The sequence below is a fragment of the Myxine glutinosa genome, chromosome 9 (genome assembly GCF_964187855.1).
Source record: "Myxine glutinosa chromosome 9, kmMyxGlut1.1, whole genome shotgun sequence".
NCBI classification, from domain to species: domain Eukaryota; kingdom Metazoa; phylum Chordata; class Myxini; order Myxiniformes; family Myxinidae; genus Myxine; species Myxine glutinosa.
Window position 1 is genome coordinate 119,389,282 of NC_136269.1, and position 26,005 is coordinate 119,415,286.

The following is a 26,005-nucleotide window of genomic DNA, read 5'->3' on the forward strand; positions in this document are numbered from 1 at the left end:
TCTCCCGATGTTCCTGCGTTCAAATTTTGTGCTTATTTGCTTCCCCCTCTCTCCCCATATTGTCTACCACTCCCCTTATTATATGTTTTATGTGTCCATTTTTTTATTTTTTTTGTGATTAATGTTAGCTCTTTCACGAGCCTCGATCTTGTACACAAAAAAAAAAGAAAAACGGAGCATGAAGATAAACTGCAGTCAGCATTCGGAAGAATGAATAGCGGTTGGGAAAATAGAAAATTACGAGTTCTAAAAAGCCGCTCAGTCTTTGAGAGAATGATTTGCCAACTCATGCAACAAAACAAATAAATAATTAAAACTAATCCAAACTTTGGCCAAAGTCAAGAAATTTGAAAGCTCTGGCATCTGTAGTTCGGCAGCAATTTCCTTGATTTCCAGAGACGCAAAATTGATTAAGCACATGTGTATTGAGCTTCTGAGTTGACAGGAGCCTAGAGGTCTGCACATTCGCCTCAAAGTTGTCTTGCCTGGGTTTGAATATAAACTGTTGTCCTGTTTTTATAAACTGAATATAAACCGTTTGTGCTGCATACGGACGAAAAAGAAGATTGAGATTCTCAGTGGTGACTGCCTCAAAATGCTCGGGTTTTGCTGAAGCTTGAATGAAAGTCAAATGTGGAACCCGAGTTTATCTCGGTCATAACATCTGGGGGAAAACGGGCTTAGACACTCGTTTTTAAAAAGTTGCGTCTGTAAACCTAAATGAATAAAATAAAATAATAAAATAACAGCCAACATCACGAAGAAAGTCGACGAGTTCGCCAAATTAAGTCAAACCGAAGCCGAGAAATGCTGGGAACACTCATTCATGTATCGAGATAAAAAGAGCAGATGATTACCGAGGATTTCAAGTCACAAGAAAGGAAAACTATTTGGACCGATACATGGAAAACAAAGTGGGGAGTGTTGGCAATAAATTGGAAGTGCAACAAAAATATTCACTTGATGGAAACTGATGTTTTATTTTGATCCACAGATGAATTGTGCGAATTCCCCGAAAAGGAACAACACAGGAGGCCCAACCAAATCCTGCGCTACGATTGCCAACATATGGTTATGTGTTCATGTTCTACCCTGAGCGTCAAGCAAGGAAGCAGCACGTACCTTTTCTGGAGTTTATGTTATGGCTCGGACGAGGTTCGAACTAGAGTCCCTGTATAAAGAGAGTTGCGCCATGCGCTGACCCGAGATTTCTGGTCATGTGATTTTGTGGCGCCATTTTGTGTCTAACTTCACCGTGCGTGAACGTCAGCTTGGTACGGGAATGTTGTTTATTGCCAAACAAAATGACTGGTTGTTCTGCTTTTGGTTGTTCAAACCAATCTGGGAAATATAAGATGTATAGATTTCCAAGTGATAAAGTCAGAAGACAAATTTGGGAAGCGAAAGTCAGACGAAAGAGCTGGAAAGCGATCGACTCCTCGAGACTCTGCCAGGTAGGCCCACGCCACTTGATGATCGATGTTCAAAAGCAATTCTATCTGCTCGGTTTTTTTTTGGTTGTCTGTCCGTTGAAAACCCTTTTAAAGGGAAGTGATTTGTGTTTGTTTATAATCTTCAAGGAGCTGACCAAAAATGCATTTCCGTGGGAAGAACCCTGCTCAATTTTTTTCGGGTAGTCCTACCGGACCGCATATTGTCATTGATTGATGAAATGTCCCGGTACAGTGACATTGCCTGGTCTGCGGTTGGGTAGTCTGCGGGCAATGTCACTGTACTTTTTCACTTGTGAGGAATGAACGGAGCAGTGATGAGTCACTTGTGAGGAGTGAACGGAGTAGTGATGGTGTCTCACTTGTGAGGAGTGAACATAGTAGTGATGAGTCTCACTTGTGAGGAGTGAACAGAGTAGTGATGAGTCTCACTTGTGAGGAGTGAACGGAGTAGTGATGAGTCTCACTTGTCAGGAGTGAACGGAGTAGTGATGAGTTTCACTTGTGAGGAGTGAACGTAGTGGGATGAAGTGTTGGTCTGGTCAGAGTGTTGTATTACGGGCAGAGTTTTCTTACGGTCTGAATGTATGAATCATGTTCTGTACTGAATGTATGAACCAAGTTTTGTACTGAATGTTTACTGTGTTGGCCTCATCGTGTTCCTGGTGAAATTAAACAAGTTATGGTGAATACGACGTCTTATCTGTGCTTTTCCATATCTGTTCGACTCGACGAACCGTGCACACTGCAGGTATTTTTAAAAGTTTTTTCTCTGTTTAATTACGGCTTGGCGCAGTCGAAAATTAAGTGTTAATTAAGTCGCCAGCTATGAAACATATTAATCGATCAGGCAATATCCATCAGAGTTCTGGGCAAGGGTGTAGTAATAAATGAACGTTTCAATCTTACTAGATGCCGATGACGTTTTCCTTATGTCAGAGACAGAAGCTGACTTGCAGCTTGTTAAATCATTACAATGGAAATTGAATATAAATGTCGATAAAACTAAAGTTGTACACTATAGAAATATGGCAATACCTCGTACAGAATTTGTTTTAAGTGTGTTCGACTATATGTCGGCTGGAAGTCCTACACCGGAATTGCTCTCGGCACCCTTTAAAAAATATTGGATATGCCCACACTCCTTTCTAAAAGTTATTAAAATTCAGAGAACGACAGCATTGGTTTGTCTTACTTATAATGTTAGCTCTTGTATGCAGTGTTGGCTTGTAATATGCATTGCCATACCACTTTTAATATCACCACACAGCTCTTTTTCACGGCAATAGCTGAGTTTTTGACAAAACAAATATCACCTGTATGTAATAATAAGACTAAATATGTGTAGTAAATTTTTTTTTAGCAAGTTTAGAATATATCACCCCATATCGCGAATGTACATGTATATCTAATCCGACACACTTAGACACAAAATGGCGTCCAAATTTGAGTTGACACAACTCTCTATATACAGGGACTCTAGTTCGAACCGCCTAGAATCTTGATTCCAATTTGTATATTTTCTGGACTTTGTAATTGCCCTTCCTTACAAGCAAGGTACTTCACAATGCCGGCCAAGATGCCATTCGGCCTTTCAAGCTCGCCAATGGCTGCCTACCTATGGTCCTTTGTCCGTGCTCTATCCTTTTAAAATAAAAAATTCAAAAATTCAAATATTCCCAAAAATAAATAAATAAATAAATAAATAAATAAAAAACAATAATATATATATAAAACACAGTTTGTGTGTGTGTGTGTGTGTGTGTGTGTGTGTGTGTGTGTGTGTGTGTGTGTGTGTGTGATGTTACCGATAGACTCCTAAACGGAGAGGCTTACGTGCTTGATATTTGACATAGACATGGCCATTGAGCGTGGGACGAACATGGCCGAACTCAAAATATTTGACGATCCATATTTTTTATTCATATTTACCTCAGCGCATTTCAGCGCACGGAATCATCGGAATCAGAGCAGGTGGGCGCTGATTCGCTCAGAGCGATCACGTGATGACGCTATGAACGATATGACGCTATGAACGCTATGACGCTATGAACGCTATGACAAAAAAAATCGCTATGACGCTATGACGCTATGAAAAAAAAAATCGCTCGCTTTGCCAAGGGGCTCGCTCCCCCCCCCCCCGTTCCCCTCCTCTCCCCCTCCCCTCCCCCGCCCGGCAATGCCGGGTACTTCTGCTAGTAATAAATAATAAAAAAACAAAAAATTGCAAAATTAAAAAGTAATCAAAAAACATTTTTAAGTCTTTGGTATGATCTAACCAGGATTGGAATTGAACCGCTGACCTTGCAGACTCGCAGAGGACATTATTGACGCCTTGCAGACTCTAACCTTGCAGACTCTAACCTTTATGCCACCGAGTCTGGTTGGCACGTATATATATTTTTTTTGCCCCACTGTGTAATGTACTGAGAGATTAGATACTTATGGCACAAACTGGTTTAGAAAAATTGGCGAAAGCATATGCCAAGCACCGCCTGCCCTTTTTACTTTCAAGCTCTTTTTCAACAGTATGCTCTTTGCCTTGGGCAGCAAGAAAAAGTTTGGCAATTTTCCCTGGCTGTAAGCACTCGCGCCTGTTGTGAATCCGATCTTCAACAGTGACATCATGCATGTGACACGTGTGTTCTTAGCAATAAGGTGAGAGCCTTTGTTCTTGAATGTAACAACTGCCCCTCTGTGAATAGGGACGACACCTTTCATTACGTCTGCCACTTAAGGTGGACGGAGGTTATGTTTTCACCCATTTGTTTGCTTGTCTATCTGTTTGTGAGCAGGATATCTCAAAAAGTTAAGGACGGATTCGGACAAAACTTGGTGGACAAGTTGGATGTGTGACAACGACTGATTGATTCGATTTTAGTGAACATCCGTATCCAGACACGAGAGTTTCAACGTGATTCTTCACAATTGAGAGACAGGGCCAAAAACTATCTATAGAACAATATCTGAAAAATTAAGGATGGATTCAGACGAAACTTGCTGGATGATGAACTTGATACAAGGAGTTGGGTCGGTGACAAGATCAAGTCGACACGGTTCCAGATCTGGCCTATCAGTGGGATACGAAACGTAAGCCGTGTGTGAATTTGTTTCAAATGTAGAATCTGTAGTCCACCGAGCCTTCACACTCAGATAGCGATTGGTGTATGTGACCTGGTGCCAAGGTATATACAAGAAGACTACACGACTTGATACAAGTAGTTTCAGCTGTAATTTGCAATTCGCTCAGGGTAGCAGAGATAACCTGTCTACGCTTCACTAAGGACATCGTGGGATCTTTAATGGATGCCAACTAATGGTGGCATAGGTTACACCCAACTTCACATCAATCCGTGGGATGGAACGCATTGAGGCAATACCCGACCTGTGAAATACCAGGATGACAGATTATATAGGTGGGGAAAGACATTCAAACCAATGCCCAGGTAAACGTGCATACCTCCAGACGATCCTGCCAGGCCATAGTAAGCAGTGAAACCTAGTGTCAAGGAAAAAGTAAGAAGACCACAGGCAGCAATTTGTTCAGGGTGTCAGGGATAACCCACATAGGACTCCGTGGGATCTTTCATATCCACAGACTATGGCAGGAAGGTGAGGAAGGGATAATAAATAAATAAAATCTAGCCAATTTGCATATGAAACATGCAGCTCAGTCCCATTTTGCATTATAGACAGTTGAACGTGTTTTGTGAACCTGCGTGATCTAAAAAAAATGGATCTACACATTCGTTGCGAAACTTGCCATCAACATGTTCCAACAGGAAGGGAAATCTTGCTGTTGTGATATTGAAAGAGGAATGCATCGAGTAAAATAAAATGACACATTCTATCAAAGAAGAAAATCACCATCCAGCTTATTTATATTTAAAAGCAGTTGCCACAGAAAGAACGCATTCATTCATCGACAAGATCACCACGAGCAACTGAGCTCCAACTCCAAAGTCCTAAACGTTGGCAATAATAATTAAAGGTGCAATGTTCAAATTACATCAAGTGGTTTAACCCTAACCAGGCCGGGTTATTTTGGACCTTCTCCAAGCCAGGGGGCGGATTCCGCAAATCCTGGTATCTCAAGCCGTAAAGCGACGAAATGAAACCAAATTTGGCACACTTGTACATTATGTCAGTCTGAAGATGTCTGTGATGTCACCATACAATCAAGAGTTTGAGTCATTAGCTCATTACCGATTCAAATATGCATTTTTTGCACATTTTCTAGCTTGAATGTATTTTAGGCAAAGTTCTAAACATTTTCATACTAAAGATATCAGATTCACAAACACTACAGATAGGCTAGTTGGATTTATGGAAAAGGCCATGTATAAGCTTCTAGGTGCATTTTTGGGTAAAAGTTGGGAACCTCACTTAACATAACTAGGGTATGCTGAATTCGATTACCCCGGTTCCCAAGCCGAATTGTGAGTTGTTTTTTTTTGAGTTTTGAATAAACTGCTGAAGAACTTGGGCATTGGTGAACTCACAGAGGTGACAATCAAATCTGCAGAAGCGTTCGTCTGCAGAATATATAATGTGCACAGAACAACCTCTGTTGATTCAGCACGACACATGTTGTTCTCCAAGACTGGTAAACCAGAAGCAATGTCACCGACAAGTGATGCTCTTCATTTCCATTTGATGCGAGTACACTATCAAGCCATGGTATGGAGAAATGCAAGTTGTGCCATTCCTGACCTTTCCTGCACCTGTGGAAATGGGATGGAAACGTGGTGATTCAGGACGAGAGCCTATTCTGATGTCACTGAGTCCAATCCCAGAAAGTTTCCTCGAGATGATTTGTTGTGCATGCCAGAAGCAGTGCAAGACTCGATGCTGCAAATGTCGCTATTCAGAGTTGAGGTGCACATCAATGTGTGCCTGTCAGCAACAGAGTGATGATCAGATCCCTTGTACGAATTTGATGTCGTTCAACATGTGTGACATTCCTGAATGTTTGTGCTTCATGGACATGTATACTTAATTTTAGAATAAATGGTTGCATGAAACATTGTCTTATTAAAACCATTTCCCATTTTATAGTGTCCAATTTCAATATCAGTTTGAATGTCTTTCAATATGTCGCCAACCATAATAGAGACTAGACGGTTTTATGAAAAAAGGCCATGTATAAGCTTCTAGGTGCATTTTGGGGTAAAAGTTGTAAAGTTAAAGTAAAAGAGCTGCATGTATATACATGATATATAAATGCTTGTTCAAATAAATTGGCCAAAAATGGAAATTTGGTGGCCATTTTGTTTATGCCAATTAGAAGGTCAAAAACTCGAAATTCGGCTTGGGAACCGGGTTAATCGAATTCAGCATACCCTAATTATGTTAAAAAGTGAGGTTCCCAACTTTTACCCAAACATGCACCGAACATTCACATTGCTCAGAAATCCGTCTCATCTAAGAATAGCATGAAAGTAAGGTTCAACAGTCTTACGTAAATGTCACTTGATACAAATGTAGACAGTTCAAACTTCATGACATAAATACATCTAAATCTCTTCCAAAGATAGTTGTAGTTCAGCTTTTTTCAGTCTTTATCAGTTGTGGCAGCTTTTGCAGGATGTACTGTGTGGTCTGGGCAGACAGCCTTCCCACATTGCTGACATTCGTTCTGCCTCTTGGCCATCTTCTTCTTGGCAGCTTTGTGTCCTAGTCCGTGAGAAGCATCAATGCGCATTCGGCATCAGCGAGGTGTATCAGATTTTGCTTGATGACGTACTCCAGCCATCTCAGTCAGTGGATGAACGGGCCTCCCAAGCATGAATTCCATGTTCCTTTGGGTTGCAGTGGGAAGTCCTCTCAGCCATGGCTGTTGAATTATTAGCATGACAATGTCCTCACTGAGCTTCCACCCAAACTTTAGAGAGGTGATCATGCATGGATAGTTGCCCTCATTCTTGGCTAGAATTGTGGAAGAATTGATCCGGCATGTATCAACAACGAACGGGAAAGCCACCATAGTCTACTTTTTGGACTTCACTTTTCTTGTGTACGACTGTGTTCGCTGATCCATGATATCCGTTCCACCCTTTATGTTTTTAGTAAAGAGGGAATTCTTTGATAACCTTGACTTGATGACCATGAAAACCAACACTGGAGCACGTAGACGAGCATTAGATAATGATACAGAGAAAATGTGATTGTGACAAACTGAAAGATATTGAATGCGGCACATAATTACCTATGGAAATATGTGTGCTGTGTAAAGTGTATGGGAAAACTCCAGGTTTGTGGCACGTAACGCTGAAAATTGCGCACTGTGCAGCAACCGTAGGTCTGATTTTTAGAAAAAATTGTATCAAAACGTGCACAAGGCTTGAACAGAAAAAGTCAGGAAAGCTCAGCACGTTAACTAAGGATGGACCATTTGACTTCTTTCCTTTACAAGATTGAGGAGCATGGAAAAGTGAGATGATAGATGGTAAAAAGGCAACGAACTGACAATGAGTAAGGGAATGAATGAAAAAGAAAAGAGGAGACAGAGAGGAGGAGAAGAAGCAGAAGTCCAAGAACACTCGTGATATTTTGGGAGTGCATCATAGAGTTCAATTCCAATTGTCACGATGTCTCAAAAGCTCATGAAACACACGACCCTGTGCTGTCTTGAGAAATAAGGGCATGGGGTGGGGACGATGAGTGGCAAATTTGATTGGTCGTGATGACGTAAAAGGTCGTAATATTTTGTCCAAGTACTGCTAAACGAAAGGGTTTGAAAATGCTAAAAAGGCGATTTGTGTTCTCGTGTTCGAGTATATAACACTCAATGTTTTTACGGGGTTTTTTGTATACATAGTCGACACTCGTGGAAGAAGCTAGTACTAGTACACTGAACGGATCAGGCCATAACAGGACAAAAGAAACAGTAGAGGGAAGGAGGGGTAAGGAGGAGGAACCAACAGCAGAGTTGAAGGCCAAGATGGAGGCAACCGTGGGCAAACAATGGGTGTGGGGGGGAATTGATAAGATGGTGCATACAGAAGGAAACTCTCAGAAGTGAAAAAACAAGAAATTTGGAAGGAGCAATGCTTGGGGTGGGGTGGGGGTTCATTCAGGTAGAAAGGATCATGGTTTTGGACCGGACATCTCAGATCTCAGATGTTAGTGGACAGCTGTCTTGGAGCTCTGGATGGAAAAATGACATTGAAGAGGCTGAGGAAGTTGGTTCCACAGGTGGGGAAAAATAGGACCAAATGAGTGGAGGTGAGCAGAAATTCTGGATTTTGGGAGTTTCACAAGAAGAATGCCAGCGGACGTGCACCTCACAGAAACCTGGGGAGTGGAGGCGGGGGGGAGGAGAAAGCACGGAAAGAGCAGAAGGTGCAAGACCAGAAAGGAGGCGGTAGAAGACAGAGGGACCGCTGACCTGTTTGTGATGACGAAGTAATAGACCCATGGACTTAGCTTCATTGCAGGGAATTCCACTAATCTTAAAAGCCTTGGTTTCCACGACATGAGCCTGAGTAATCGTGATCATGATCGTGAGGCAAGGGCGCCTGCCCAGAAGGGAGAGCAGCATTCTATAGTCGCCAACTCTACCACTTTTGGCAGTAGACAACTGTTTTTGTAGACTCGAACACCCTACCAATTTTATTGTCCACCAACAACGAAAAATACCACTTTCACAAAATAATACGTCTCATCCAAAAACCTTTCTATGGATTTTCATGTAGGGACAAGGTTTCTGTCGGCCTTCGGGTGTAAATTCCTCAGGGAAACATTATTATTCCGATTTAATTTTTCATAACAGCGAGTCTTAGAATGTACGCCTTTTAATTTATTACAAATTTTACCGATAGTGGTAGAGGGGATACCCCCCAACCAACCCTCCACACCTCGGTCGCTTCACTCCATCACACCACAGATCATTTCCATCCTACCTCTTTTTCTTCTCTCAATGTTGGCAACCATGGTAACTTAATCAAGCTCTGGATGTAGGTCTTGTAGGTAGATAAAAGTTCAGGTGTACGAAAATACTTTACGCGACGGAGGATGCCCAGGCTGGAGGCGAACCTGTATATGTGGTTTGCCCAAGAAAGATAATGGCTGATAGTGAGCCACAAAGGTTTGAGATATTGAACATCTTCAAGAGGATTGCTAAGGAAGTAGAACTAAGGGTTCCCCAGACGCCGAGACGGTCTTTCCGGAGAGAGTGAGAGAGTGAGATTTGACAGGATCGAAAGGCATATTCCAAGTCTTTGACTAGCTCGTGATGAAGGTCCACAGAGAGGGAAGAGGCTGCTGCCTGCCTATCTGAAGGATGAGGAATGTTATGGTCGAGGGTGGAGTTGTCAAAAATCAGAAAAGAGATAAAGGGCATAAAGGGGATTTTCCAGAGATTCAGAGAGATCATTGATGAAGATTGTGAATAAGCTTAGGACTGGTCCAAAACCACCCAGCCTTGACAGGGAGACTGGATGACAGAATCCTGTGGAGAACCACATGTTGGCTACGGAAGTAGATAGAGTCAGTAAGCGGCAATGTGTGGAGATGGCCTTGGATCTCATAGGTAGAGAATTTGGAGAGCAAAGTGGGATGACGGAATGTATTGAATGCTCGATACATGTGTGGAGAAACAGTCTGATCTTATGTCCGACATTTTGGGCCTCCATTCATGAAAGATGGAGAGAACAAGTTATTTTCCCTCAATTATTTGCTGAAGAGAAAGAGCCCCAAAGGTTTGGTCACAATATTTGGAGCCCCAAAGAGCCCCAAAGGTTTGGCCAAATATTGTGACCCAACATTAGGGTCACAATATTTGGAAGCAGCCACAGAATTGAGGCATTCGGCCTTCTCACGAGCGGTGTCGGCTGCAGCGCTACTTGAAGTGAGGGAAATGATGGAAGGGGAGCATAAAGCAGAGACAGACATTGCAAAGCACCACCAGGTTTTAGAGGCGGGAGACAAGATTGAAAGTTCAATCTTGAAGTTGGACAGGTGTTGTTTTCTGGCTCTCCTAAGAGTGGACACACACCTTTTTGGGCTTTGTGGAATGATCTGAGGTTGACTTCAGTCAGATTTCCCTTCTGGGAAGAGAAGGCAAGATGTTTCAAGGCAATTCCCTGCAGGATTCAGTGAACGATGGGTGGGAGGAAGTGTATAAATAAATAAAAACCAGGCCATTTTTCCCCGCAAAGCGGGGGTTGGCCTTTTTCGGGCACCGTGGTTGTTGTTGTTTTTGTTGGTCCCCTTTTTGAAGCAATGTTTTATGGCCGGATGCCCTTCCTGCCGCCAACCCTGTTAGTCGCCTCTTGCGACACACGGGGAATTACCAGTGAACTGGTACTCAATTTTCTGACCTCAGAAGGATGACAGGCTGAGTCAACCCCCCTGGCGTTAATTCAGCGATCGACCGGGATTCGAACCCAGGATCCTAGGATCCTTAGCTGGCACCCTAGCCGCTAAGCCAACACCAGGGTGGGAGGAAGTGTATGATAACTGCAAACGAGATAGGATGAATCTGTGCAAAAGAGAAACAGCAGGTTTCTGTACAAGAATTCATTGGCTGAGGATGGTATCAAGGATGGCAGACATAGGAGACCAGTTCTGAAGTGAGACGGCAGCTTGCAGTTCCTGCCAATCAGCCCGAGTGAACTGCCAGAATAGTCAGAGCCGAGGCGGCTGAGTCAGGTCCATTGAGTCATACAACTCCTTTGCTGTAGTACCTTGACAGGTGAGAGAAGTAGAAACACCCAGGTCAATACGGGACTTTCCAAATGATGTATGAATATAAATGAGGTCACTGCATTTTCAGCGACTCTCTTCCGCGAGACCGTGTGCTTTGAACCAGCCATTGCTTGGGCAAAACCTGTAAGTCGAATAGCCTTTCAATACAAACTTCAGAATTTAAACGAAAGAGTGGCAATTTAAAAATGGTGAACCAGAATTGTTGTGTTCCATAATTGTTGTGTTCCTGGATGTAAACCAGACTCGCGAAATATAGGAAATATGGGGATCGGGTTCGGGCCTATGAAACCGGATGAGACAACAGCCAGTGAAAAACACTAAGGAGTCATGGACGTCTTGTGGGGGGAAGGATTCTGTAAAGCAGATGATGCCTGGCTTATCAGCAGTGGCCTGGATTGAGAGGCCTCGAGGCCTTGAATGTTTGAGGTCCACAATTAAGGACAGAGCAGGAGGTGTTGTTGGCAGATCAAATTAAGTAATTCTCATACAACAAACAACAACAACAACATGCATTTTAAGGCCATTTTCCCTGCTAGAGCGGGGGTTAGCCTTGCGGTCCCCATGACAATCTTCTCCATTTTGCCCTATTTTCTGCATCTCCCCTTGTTAACCCCCTTGCCCGCATTTCTTCTTCCACCATCTTTAGCCATGTCTTTCTCGGTCTTCCCCATCCTCTACTTCCTTCTACATTCATTTCCATCATTCTTCTCAACCAGTCACTTTCATCCTTCCTCAACACATGACCAAACCATCTCAACCTGTTCCTCTTCACAGCATCAATCACAGGCTCTATTCCCATCATCTTTCGCAATTCATCATTTGTCTTCCTCTCTCTCAACGATACTCCACACATCCACCGAACCATTCGCATTTCCACCCTTTGTTGCTGCTCTACGTTCATTACCCATGTCTCGCTCCCATAAATCATAACACTGTAGCGGCTGCCGCTGAGTTTTCACAATCGCCTTGCACCTATCAAGGACGCGGAGCGATCACCATGCCGGGCTCGTCCAGGACGCCCAGGCCCGCACTCAACTTGCCAGGCCGCAGCCAGGACGCTGGGCCACGCCCCTTGGCGCCGGGCCTGGGCAAACCCCCTGGCGGAATAGATATATATTGCTGACTGATAAACGGTTTTTCAGAGTGCCTGAGTGTTTGATTTCATTAAAGCAACTCAGATGAATTCTAGCTTTTTGTCGCGTCCATTCTTCCGATCGACGTGGGAGCCCCGGCTCCTTCATTGGTGACCTATCGACATGGACACGGCAGTCGCCCTTAAACTGCCTACCTTCTGGGAGGCTCACGCGGCGGTTTGGTTCGCACAGGCGGAGTCCCTGTTCGCCCTGCGAGGCATCACGGCCGACGACACCCGCTTCCACCATGTGGTAGCTGCGCTCGGGTCGGTTACCGCGGCCCGCGCCCTGAGCCTCCTCGAAAGCCCGCCAGCCACTGACAAATACGGCGCGATTAAGAAGCTGCTCCTCGATGCTTTCGCCCTCCCATCGGCGGAACGCGCACGGCGCCTGCTCGATCTGCCTGAGCTCGGCGACACGCGCCCTTCCGAGCGCATGGACTACATGCTTTCACTGCTCGGCGAGCACTCTCCGGCATTCCTGTTCCGGGAGCTGTTCTTCCGTCAGCTGCCTAACCCGGTACGCCTCGCCCTGGCAAGCACGACGATCACAGATCCCCGGGCCCTTGCCAGAGAAGCCGACAAGATCTCCGCCGCAGGACAGCGCATCGTAGCGGCGACATGGGACCCACCGCCGTCCGACGCAACACCCAGGGCGCCCGAGCACCCGGCACGGTCGACGGCCGAACTGCCGACGCCATTGGCGGCCGCTCTACCGAGCCGACCACCTCCGGCACGACGACCGAGGCCTCCACCTGACCAAGCGTGGTGTTACTATCATGCCAGGTTCGGACAGAAGGCCCGGACATGCCGACCCCCGTGCACCTTCGGCAGGCCGGGAAACGGCCGGGCCGGCGTTCATTACCAGCCATGAGCGCCGGCCACACGGGCAACTTACTGTTCATCACGGATAAAGCGTCCGGACGGCGCTTCCTGTGCGACACCGGCGCCCAACTGAGCGTCATACCCGCCTCTGACCAGGACAGGCAATCCGCGGTTTGCGGCCCCTCCTTAGTTGCGGCCAACGGATCGACTATCCGCACCTTCGGCCCGCGCAACGTCACCCTCTGCTTCGGCGGCCAACGCTTTGCTTGGACGTTTGTAACCGCCAACGTGCCCGTGGCTCTGCTAGGCGCCGACTTCCTCTGCGCACACGGACTGCTGGTGGACGTCCAACGGCGTCGTTTAATCAACGCTGAAACCTTCAGCTCCCTGGTATGCACATTGAGCAGCTCCGCGCCGACCGAGCTGGCATGCGCCGTCCCGGCGGCGAACGAGTTTGCTCGCCTGCTCACAGAGTTCCCGGCCCTCACGCGGCCGACGTTTTCGGCCGTCGCAGTACGGCATGGGATCGAGCACCACATACCAACCACGGGCCCGCCGGTCTACGCCAGGGCCCGCCGCCTCGACCCAGCCAAGCTCGCCGTAGCGAAGGCCGAATTCGACGCGTTGGAGCACCTCGGCATCGTGCGGCGCTCCGATAGCGCGTGGGCCTCGCCACTGCACATCGTGCCAAAGCCGGGGGGTGGATGGCGCCCGTGTGGCGACTACCGCCGTCTCAATGACGCTACCACCCCCGACAGGTACCCGATCCCGCATATCCAAGACTTCTCCGCCCGTCTGGCGGGACGGGTCATTTTTTCGAAAATTGACCTCATACGGGGATATCACCAGGTACCTGTCAGGGCGGCCGACGTCCCTAAAACGGCAGTCATCACGCCGTTCGGCTTATTCGAATTCTTGCGGATGCCGTTTGGTCTCAAGAACGCGGCTCAGGCGTTCCAGCGCTTGATGGACGGCGTGCTGCGTGACCTGCCGTTCCTTTTCGTTTACCTGGACGACATCCTCGTCGCCAGCACGTCCCGGGCCGAGCACCTCCTCCACCTCCGGACACTGTTCGAGCGCCTCAGCGAGCACGGCCTCATCGTCAACCCGGCCAAATGCCACTTCGGCACGACGGCCGTTGATTTTTTGGGCCATCACATCACCAAGAACGGGGCCGTGCCGCTGCCAACCAAGGTCGAGGCCATCACCACGTTCCCGCGTCCCCGCACCATAAAGGCCCTGCAGGAATTCCTGGGAATGGTGAATTTTTATCACCGCTTCGTGCCCCGCGCTGCTCAGCTCATGCGGCCCCTCTACGAAGCCCTCCGGGGCATGCCGGCCAAGCACGACATCGCCTGGTCCGCAGCAATGGATGCGGCCTTCCAAGGCTCAAAGCGGGCCCTCGCCGACGCAACACTGCTCGCTCACCCGGTGCTCAACGCTCCCATCGCCCTCACCACGGATGCCTCCGACTACGCGGTGGGCGCCGTACATGAGCAATGGGTGAACGGGGTTTGGCAGCCACTCGCTTTTTTCAGCCGGCAGCTCCGGCCGAACGAGCTCAAATACAGCACGTTTGACCGGGAGCTCCTCGGTCTACACCTGGCCGTCCGCCATTTCCGCCACCTCCTGGAGGGCCGACCTTTCACGGCGTTCGTCGACCACAAGCCGTTGGTTTACGCCATGGCCAAGGTCACGGAGCCATGGTCGGCCCGCCAACAGCGCCACCTCTCCGCCGTGTCGGAGTTTACCACGGACATCCGGCACGTCGCCGGCAAAAACAACGCCGTGGCCGACTGTCTTTCCCGGGCCAGCGCGAACGCGGTCCACCTGGGCGTGGATTTTGCGCTTATGGCGGCGGACCAAACCACCGACACCACGGTGCAAGCCCTCCGGGCGGCGGACACGGGCCTCCGCCTGGCCGACATCCCCTGCGCGGACACTGTCCTGCTCTGCGACGTCTCCCAAGGCCAGCCTCGCCCCATCGTGCCCGTCGCCTGGCAACGCCGCATCTTCGCCTCCCTCCACGGCCTTTCCCACCCGGGCCGGAAAGCTTCCCAGAAGCTGGTGTCGGCGCGTTTCGTCTGGCACGGCCTTCGTCGGGACGTCCGCGATTGGACCAGCGCCTGCACGGCCTGCCAACGGGCCAAGGTCCACCGACACACCCAGGCCCCGCTGGCACCTTTCACCGTGCCCGAACGACGTTTCGACCACGTCAACGTGGATCTGGTGGGCCCCCTCCCCCCGTCACGGGGGTTCACACACCTGCTCACCATGGTGGACAGGACCACCAGGTGGCCGGAGGCCGTTCCCCTCGTCTCCACCACCACCGCCGACGTGGCGCAGGCTTTCATCGCCACCTGGGTCGCCCGCTTCGGCGCACCGGCGGACATCTCGTCAGACCGCGGTCCACAGTTCACCTCCGAGCTGTGGGGCGCGGTCGCCCGCAACCTGGGGATCAAGCTCCACCGTACTACGGCCTACCACCCCCAAGCAAACGGGTTGTGCGAGCGATTCCACCGCTCCATGAAGGCCGCGCTCATGGCCGGCCTTCAAGACGTCGGGTGGGCCGACCGGCTGCCGTGGGTCCTTTTGGGCCTTCGCACGGCCCCCAAGGAGGACCTCCAGGCATCCACCGCCGAGCTTGTCTATGGCCAGGTGCTACGCGTCCCGGGCGAATTTGTGCCCGACGCTACCAGTCCCTGGTCCGCAGCTCACCAGCGCTCGGACCTCCAGGAGGCCGCCCGACGGTTTGCCCCCGTGCCAACATCCCACCACGGTGACCCCCAGTCCTACGTCCCCCCAGCACTCCGCACAGCGGAGTATGTTTTTGTGCGTCACGACGCACATCGGTGGCCACTCCAGCCGCCGTACGACGGGCCCTTCCGGGTGCTGCGACGGGACGACAAGTCGTTCGTCATCGACATCGGCGGCAGGTCGGACCGGATTGCTGTGGACCGCCTCAAGCCGGCGCACGTGGACGTCGACCACCCACCACGGGTGGCCCTTCCGCCGCGGCGAGGCCGTCCCCCGTCCACGGTGCCCCCCACTCGACCGCCCACCACCTCACCGGACCCCCTCCCACGACCCGCCAGGGGTCGCTTCGGCCGGGTCATCAGGACCCCCCTCAAATTGACCCTGCCGGTGCAAGTCGATTCTGGGGGGACGTGTGTAGCGGCTGCCGCTGAGTTTTCACAATCGCCTTGCACCTATCAAGGACGCGGAGCGATCACCATGCCGGGCTCGTCCAGGACGCCCAGGCCCGCGCTCAACTTGCCAGGCCGCAGCCAGGACGCTGGGCCACGCCCCCTGGCGCCGGGCCTGGGCAAACCCCCTGGCGGAATAGATATATATTGCTGACTGATAAACGGTTTTTCAGAGTGCCTGAGTGTTTGATTTCATTAAAGCAACTCAGATGAATTCTAGCTTTTTGTCGCGTCCATTCTTCCGATCGACGTGGGAGCCCCGGCTCCTTCAACACTTCTCACACATGCAGCATACATCTTTCCCTTCAGCTTCAACGACACTCCCCTCCTCATCAGCACGCCACTCAGTTCCCGAAACTTCTTCCATGCACATTTCACTCTTGCAACCGTTGCCGAGTCTGATCCACCTTCTCCATTCAGCATGTCTCCGAGGTAGCAAAATGTTTTCACACCTTCCAGCTTCACGCCGTCTCCAAGATCCAACTCAACATATCCTCCATCTGCAGCTCCCTCTGTGCACACCTTACATTTGAATGTAGATGCCACACTGGTTAATGACCCTCTCAGACCACTACATTTTAGATGAACCCACTCAGCGCACATTGTACATTGAATGGAGTTCACTCCGACCCCCTTCCTGCACACGATCATTCATTCATTCATTCTTCACCATTGAGTATGAATGAATGAATGAATGATCGTTTTAAGGCCATTTTCCCCGCTAGAGTGGGGGTTAGCCTTGTGGGCCCCATGACAATCAAGGTTTCCTGTTTGAGGCAATGTTTTTATGGCCGGATTCCCTTCCTGATGCCAACCCTTAGTCGCCTCTTACGATGCACAGGGATACAGTGTACCTATTCTAAACCGGGGTACACACCGTGATCATTCACCCCCAGCAAGCTGGTACTCAATTTGCCGACCTCGGAAGGATGACAGGCTGAGTCAACCCCCCTGGCGTTAATTCAGCGATCCAGTGATCGACCGGGATTCGAACTCAGGATCCTAGGATCCCAAGCCGGCACCCTAACTGCTACGCCAACACCAGGGTAAAGATTCACTTCATGGTGAAGAATCACTAAAAAATTTCTTGGATCCAAATACGGATCCGGATCTTCACCAAAATCTAATCATTTCATCCGCATCACATATCCAACCTCTCCACCAAATTTTGTCCAAATCCGTCCACACCTTTTTGAGATATCTTGTTCACAGACAAACAGACAAACAAACAGATAGGGGTGGAAACATAACCTCCATCCACCATCGGTGGCAGAGGTAACAACACAGGGATGAAACATGACACATTAGAGATACCATAGCACATTATAGATACCATGGCACATTATAGATACCATGGCACATTAGAGATACCATGGCACATTAGAGATACCATGGCACATTAGAGATACCATGGCACATTAGAGATACCATGGCACATTAGAGATACCATGGCACATTAGAGATACCATAGCACATTAGAGATACCATGGCACATTAGAGATACCATGGCACATTAGAGATACCATGGCACATTCGAGATACCATGGCACATTAGAGATACCATGGCACATTAGAGATACCATGGCACATTAGAGATACCATAGCACATTAGAGATACCATGGCACATTAGAGATACCATGGCACATTAGAGATACCATAGCACATTAGAGATACCATGGCACATTAGAGATACCATACCACATTAGAGAAAACCATGACACATTTGAGATAACTGACATTAGAGATAGACATGGCACATTAGAGAAAAGTGACATTAGAGATATACATGGCACATTAGAGAAAACATGGCACATTAGAGATAACTGACATTAGAGATAGACATGGCACATCAGAGATAACATGGCACATTAGAGATAGACATGGCACATTAGAGAAAACAGACATTAGAGATAGACATGGCACATTCGAGATAACATGCCACATTAGAGATAGACATGGCACATTAGAGAAAACAGACATTAGAGATAGACATGGCACATTCGAGATAACATGCCACATTAGAGATAGACATGGCACATTAGAGAAAACAGACATTAGAGATAGACATGGCACATTCGAGATAACATGCCACATTAGAGATATACATGGCACATTAGAGAAAACATACATTAGAGATAGACATGGCACATTAGAGATAACATGCCACATTAGAGATAGACATGGCACATTAGAGATAACTGACATTAGAGATAGAGATCTCCCATCATGTGCATCAAATCAAGCCAAAAATAACGCTCAAGATACAATCAGTGCTTGGGCGAAGACATTTAATAAATCTTATCAACAACAAGAACTTTCACCCAAAACCTTTGGCATTCAGTCATATAAGGCACAACTTGGGTAATATAAGTAAATAATGTCGAGTTAAAATTAACAAACGTGGATGTTTAAACTACCGTACTCCGAGGTGGGAAACATTATCAACAATAATAATGAACTACATGGGTGGGTCATGGGTGGATCGTAGGTCATGGGTGGGTCATGAGTGATCGAATGTTCACCGACAAAGCCACATTCTAACACAATCTGGCTCCAATTGCGCTGCACAGATTTATAAAGGTACAAACATGTGACGTCAGACGCTTCGACCATAGGAATATTGGAATTGATTTTTTCGGAAGATCAACGAATGAAGATCACGTCACTCCATGTGTACGTTGAACATCCAAAGTTTAATAACCAGTAAAATGATAACTCGCTGTTTGGTGGACATTGATCAATTGCGCAGCACGCACACCTTGTGCTGAGAGTGAGATAATGGTTAAAACGTTACCTGTATGTGCTCAACAACTAAAGTTTCACTCAACGGATGAAGCGCGATTAACAGTGTAAGATTGTGAGGGGGGGCGGGAAGGTCTGGGGGGAGGGAAAGGGGGGGGGGGCAAGTCGCGCGACACACTTACATCCACAGACGGGATCCAGACAAAGCACCGCAAGGACGAGGAGAAGCGATAGGATGCGGAGGAGAACGGGGAGCCGCATCGCATCCGGGTGATGGCTCGCACTGGTAACCCAAGAAGTTCTTCGAGCTGCGGACCCGGCACGGGATCCCTTTGCCGGGTCCTTAGCCCCATCCACTCATTACGCGGAGCCCTTCTTAAAGCCCCGCCTCTTTATGCCATTCCGAGGTCCTCCTCTCCAAACCACGCCCTTCGAAGCTGAACCAAACCCGGCCCACTGAACGCCTCAATCCAAACGTGCTCTTGCTTTTGATACACGTCTGTAGAAATTGTGAAGATGCTAAATATGATTCCTATACTCACCATTTATTACACGGTGGATTACAGAACAGTTGGAACGAGGAGACACTTAGTAGAGCGCATACCCCCGCATACTGAACTGTACGTTTTGTATCCCACTGAAAGTCTGGATCTGGATTCGGACCTGAACCAAAATCGAAGCAGCTCAATCTTGTCACCGAACCAACTCATCCAACTGGTTTTGTCATACCTCATCCATAACTTTTTGAGATATTATGATATCTATATATTTATATATATATACATATATATATACATATATATATACATATATATATACATATACATATACATATATATATACATATATATATACATATATATATACATATACATATACATATATATATACATATATATATACATATATATATATACATATATATATACATATATACATATATACATATACATATATATATACATATATACATATATATATATACATATATACATATACATATATATATACATATACATATATATATACATATACATATACATATATATATATACACATATATATATATATATATATATATATATATATATATATATATATATATATATATATATATATATATATATATATGAATAAAGATATATATATATATATATATATATATATATATATATATATATATATACATAAATATATATATATACATAAATATATATATATATATATATATATACATAAATATATATATATACATAAATATATATATAAATATATATACATAAATATATATATATACATAAATATATATATAAATATATACATAAATATATACATAAATATATATATATATATATATATATATATATATATATATATATATATATATACTGTATATATATACTGTATATATATATATATATATATATATATATATATATAAATACTGTATATATATACTGTATATATATATATATATATATACTGTATATATATATAAATAAAGATATATATATATATATATATATACAGACTTGGCATTTAATATGGAATTTTTTTTTGTGGGGGTGAACTTACTTTTCAAGATGTCTTAGAACCAAAAGTTCATTGGAATTATGTTGAAATTATTCTAGATTTTGTTAATGTGACCTTTAAAAGAAACAAAAACCACATTTGACATTTCGAAATAAATAAGTTGATCCTTGAAAGTGATGTAAACTGATATCGAACTCAATTCATGGACAGTACTGTGTTAAACTTCTGTACGTTTTCCAGAAGTATCTCTTTATTTTGCACATTAGCCAAAAAAATTTCTAACAAAAACAAAAGTTAAATTATGACTGGGATTACGGACAGTAAAATTACAGTTCAGTACTTCGTGTAACCCCCACGAGCATTCAGGAGAGAATGTACACATTGAGGCATGCTGTTCACGAGATTTGCCAAGGTTTTGACAGGAATCGCTTGCCATGCAGTGACAATAGCCTGCTGCAATTCGCGCACAGAGGTCGGCTGCTGGTCCAAGTGGTCGATTTGACGCGTTAATTCTGCCCACAAGTTCTCTATAGGATTCATATCCGTGGACATGGCAGGCCACTCCATATGCTCTACACCACGGTCAGCAAGAAAGTGTTGGATCATGCGAGCACAATGAGGCCGTGCATTGTCATCTCGGAAGACAAAGTTTCCTCGAAAGGCTGCACGAGCAAATGGAAGCAATGTTTCTTCCAGAATGGCCCTGTGCTTGAACTGGTTCGGGTTTCCATTCAGAACAACCAGGTCAGTTTTGCCCCCTGCATGAAAAGCAGCCCAAACGGTGACCCCACCACCTCCAGCTTGGACTCTTGGTACTATACAATCTTTGTTGTAGGCTTCATGCACTTGTCTGCACACTCGGACGCGACCAACTTGACGATAGACCAGAAATCTAGACTCGTCACTGAAGATCACGTGATTCCAGTGTCCTGGCTGCCATTGACGGTGCTCTCTGGCCCACTGCAATCGGCGCTGGCGGTGTTGTCTGGTCAGGCGTGGCTTTCTCAGGGGACGCCTGGCACGATAGCCTGCTTGAACCAGTCGTTGGTTGACTAGCCTTCTGGATACAGGCACATTTGTCAGTTGCTGCCACTCAGCCCTAGGCCGATTAGCTGACTTGGTACGGCCATTGCGGACTAACCGGTGCAGCTGGCGATCATCCCTCCTTGTGGTTCTGCGGGGACGTCCTGGCCTCGGTATTGGAGTAGGGACACCCCTCTGAGCATTTCGTTTCAGGATCTTTGACACCTGACCTTGAGTGATGCCATACTGCCGAGCAATAGCACGCTGTTTCATGCCGTAATTTCGTAAAGCCACCACTCCATGACAAACAGCATTGTCGAGTTGACGGACCATCTCCAGAGGAAGCAGCAATAACTTTTGGAGACATGCAGCAGTTGTTTTCCACTAATACAGAACGCAATAACCCTTGTATACCCGACTGTGAAGCCAATCATCAAATGCACCTGTCCGTACATTTTGCCACGCCACCTGTGATATAATCCTGTTGTTGACTTCTTGCTGTGACAGACAATCAGTGACATGGTTCTTTTAACAAATAAATCACCAAAGTGTAAAAGAAACTCACAAGATTGATATACTGAGTTAAGAAAGTAAACCCAAGTCAAGAAAAAAAATATATTCCATATTAAATGCCAAGTCTGTATATATAAATAAAGATATATATATATATATAAATATAAATAAAGATATATATATATATTTATAAATATAAATAAAGATATATATATATATATATATATATCTATATATATATATATATATATATATATATATATATATATATATATATATATATATATATATATAAATATATAATTATATATATATATACGTATATATATATATACATATATATATAAATAAATATATAAATTATATATATATATATATATATATATATACAGTATATATATAAATAAAGATATATATATATATATATATATAATAATAATATAATAATAATTCATTTATTTTGTATAGCGCTTTTCCAGAAGCCCAAAGGCGCTTTGACAGAGTGGAAAACATAATGCATAACAATACATGAAAACAACAATTGCAAAAAGACAAGAATCAAGAAAACAAACAGCAGCGATATACGGCATATATATAAGACAAGAATCAAAAAGACAAGACAAGAATCAATAGGGAAATATTTAAAGCAAAAGGAGGGAGAAGGAGAAGAGATAGTCAGGGGTTAAATGCTGTGGGTTGAATGTTGAATGCAGCGTTGAACAGGTGGGTCTTTAGTGATGTTTTGAATGTGGTGAGTGAGGAGGAGTCTCTGATGGTGTGAGGTAGTGAGTTCCAGAGGGTGGGAGCAGCGATGGAGAAGGCCCTGTCCCCCCAGGATCTGAATTTGGTCCGGATGGAGGGGGTCAGGAGGTTGGTACCAGCAGAGCGGAGGTTGCGGGTGGGAGTGTGTCTGGAGAGGAGGTCAGCCAGGTAGGATGGGGCCAGGTTATGGAGGGCTTTGTATGTCAAGAGGAGGATTTTGTACTGGATTCTCTGGGGGATGGGGAGCCAGTGAAGCTTGTAAAGGACGGGGGTGATGTGGTCACGGGTCCGGGAATGAGTGAGTAGACGGGCAGCGGAGTTCTGAATGTATTGGAGTTTATTGGTGATTTTTGAGGGTGAACCATAGAGGAGGCTATTGCAGTAGTCCAGACGGGAGGTGATGAAGGCGTGGATGAGGGTTTCTGCAGCCGTGGAGGAGAGGGATGAGCGGAGACGGGCAATGTTTTTCAGGTGAAAGAAGGCTGACTTTGTGATCTGTTTAGTGTATTTGTCGAAGGAAAGGGTTTGGTCAAAGATGACGCCAAGATTCCGGATGTGAGGGGAGGTGGATACTGGGATACCGTCGATGTTGAGGGCAAAGTTATGGGTGGATTTTGTGAGCGTTTTTGGGCCAATGATGATTATTTCAGATTTATCACAGTTAAGCTTGAGGAAGTTGATTTGAAGCCAGGATTTTATTTCAGTGATGCAGTTTGTCAGGATAGAGTGGGTGTCGGTGGAGACGGACTTGGTGGAGATGAAAAGCTGGATGTCATCGGCGAAGCAGTGGAATTGGAGACCATGACGGCGGATTAAGTGACCGAGCGGGGACAGGTAAAGGATGAAGAGGAGGGGGCCAAGAACTGAACCTTGGGGGACACCTTGGGGGAGGGGAGCAGTGGGGGATTTGCAGTTATTGATGGAGATGAACTGGCATCTGTCAGAGAGGTATGATTTAATCCAAGAGAGGGCAGTGCCGGTGACGTTAAAGGTGGATTCAAGTCGGGTGAGGAGGATAGTGTGATCGATGGTGTCAAAGGCAGCGCTGAGGTCGAGGAGGACGAGAATGTTGAGGTTGCCAGCGTCAGAGGAGAGGAGAAGGTCGTTGGTGATTTTGAGGAGAGCAGTTTCAGTACTGTGGTTGGAGCGGAATCCGGATTGGAATGTTTCATACAAGTTATTGGCAGAGAGATGATGTTTGAGTTGAGTGGCTACAGCGCGTTCCAAAACTTTTGACAGAAAGGGTAGGTTGGAGATGGGTCTGAAGTTGTTTAGGGTGTCAGGGTTTAGACCAGGTTTTTTTAGAATGGGGGTAACAGCAGCAATTTTGAGGGAAGGTGGGACGATGCCTGTAGACAGGGAGGAGTTTATTGTTGCAATGATAAGTGGAGAGAGAGCAGGGAGGGAGGCTTTGACAAAGCTGGAGGGGATGGGGTCAAGAGTGCAGGTGGCAGTTTTCATTCCTATGAGGAGTTCAGAGAGGTCAGTAGGAGAGATTGGGGAGAACCGAGACAGGGGATGGCAGGACAAGGGGGGGCAGGTGGTTGGAGGGGGAGCGGGTGCGGCGGTGGTCAAGCTGTTGTAGATGTTGTCAATTTTGCGTTGGAAGAAAGAGAGGAAGGAGATGCAGTTGTCTACTGTGAATGACTGGGTGGTGGTGTTCAGGGGGCGGAGGAGTTTGTTTATTGTCGAGAAGAGTGCTTTTGGGTTTCCGGAGCCAGAGTGGATAATTTGAGAGTAGTAGGCAGAGCGGGCGCGGGAGAGGGCATCTTTGTAGTGTTGTATGTGGTCCTTGTAGGCTTGGGAGTGAACTGTGAGACCCGTTTTATTGCGGAGTCTTTCAAGTTGGCGAGCACGAGTTTTCATCAGGTGGAGTTCAGGGGTAAACCAGGGAGCAGAATGGGTGAAAGAAACTGTTTTGGTTTTTACAGGCGCAAGCTGGTCAAGGCAGGAGGAGAGAGTGTGGTTGTAGTAGTCAGTGAGGTCGGAAGGGGTGTGGAGGTCAATGAAGGGAGAAGTGGACATTTTTTCAGAGAGGGTGGATGAGAATGAGGTAGGTGAAAGAGCGTTTAGCTTACGGAAGTTGATTGTGCGATAATGCCTTGGTGTTGGGGCGGGGATGTTGATGGTCAGAGTGATGGCTAAGTGGTCAGAGAGGGTGAGGTCGGAGCCATAGAGATGGTGCAAATTTAATCCAGTGGAGCAGACAAGGTCCAAAATGTGACCACGGATATGGGTAGGAAAGTCGACATGTTGAGTGAGGTTAAAGCAGGTGAGTAAATCAGTGAAGTCAGTGGTTATTGTGGAGTCAGTGGAGTCCATGTGGATATTGAAATCACCAAGGAGGAGGATTGAGGGGGAGAGGGAACATAGCTGGGTCAGAAAGTAGGAGAAGTCAGACAGGAATGATGGGTGTGGTTTGGGAGGGCGGTAGACGACAGCCATGACTGACTGCGTGTGACCAGAGAGTTTTAAAGCCAGGTGTTCAAATGATGGAGCAGATGAGATGGAGATGAGGTTGGTCTTGATGTCTTGACGGTGGATAACGGCAATTCCACCACCTCGGCCCTCCGAGCGTGGTTTATTGACGTAGGAATATCCATTGGGTGTGGTGAGGTTGAGTGTGTAGTAGTCCAGAGGTTGTTGCCAGGTTTCGGTGAGACAGAGAAAGTCCAGTTTGTTATCCAGGATGTATTCGTTCAGGATGAGGCATTTATTGTTGAGGGACCGGGTGTTGAACAGGGTGAGCTTGATGTTGTTTTGAACAGCAGGGATGAATTCAGGTGATTTAGCCAGGGTTCGTAGGCAAGAGGTGCGATCGTGTGGGTTGCTGTGACCAGGTGCGCTGGGACGAAGAGTGAGAGTGCGCTGAGCCGACCAGAGGACGGGGATGGAGTGACCTGATTGCAAATAAACAAACTTGCGACCGGAGCCACGGTGAATGTACCTGGGTCGTCGGAGGAGTCCATTTGATTTGATGGCAGAGATGCATGATGGGGTGGAGCGGGTATTGAGCAGAAGAAGCCTTGCGGCGGAGTACTTCAGAGCCATGCCAGGCAGGAGCGAAGGGACGAGTACGAGGCCAAGGTCGAGGAGGCAAAGCGGC

General features: G+C 46.4%; 1 protein-coding gene across 1 annotated transcript in view; it reads right to left on the minus strand.

Moving 5' to 3' along the window:
• Nucleotides 1-19,452, minus strand: part of LOC137435031 (tyrosine-protein kinase receptor UFO) — a 150,725-nt gene extending 131,273 nt beyond the window's left edge. Inside the window, exon 1 of the mRNA XM_068128399.2 lies at nucleotides 19,251-19,452. Within this exon, the coding sequence (XP_067984500.2) occupies nucleotides 19,251-19,329 (79 nt within the window). The 5' untranslated portion in view covers nucleotides 19,330-19,452. The remainder of the gene's footprint in view (nucleotides 1-19,250) is intronic.
• Between the last annotated feature and the right edge of the window lie 6,553 nt (nucleotides 19,453-26,005).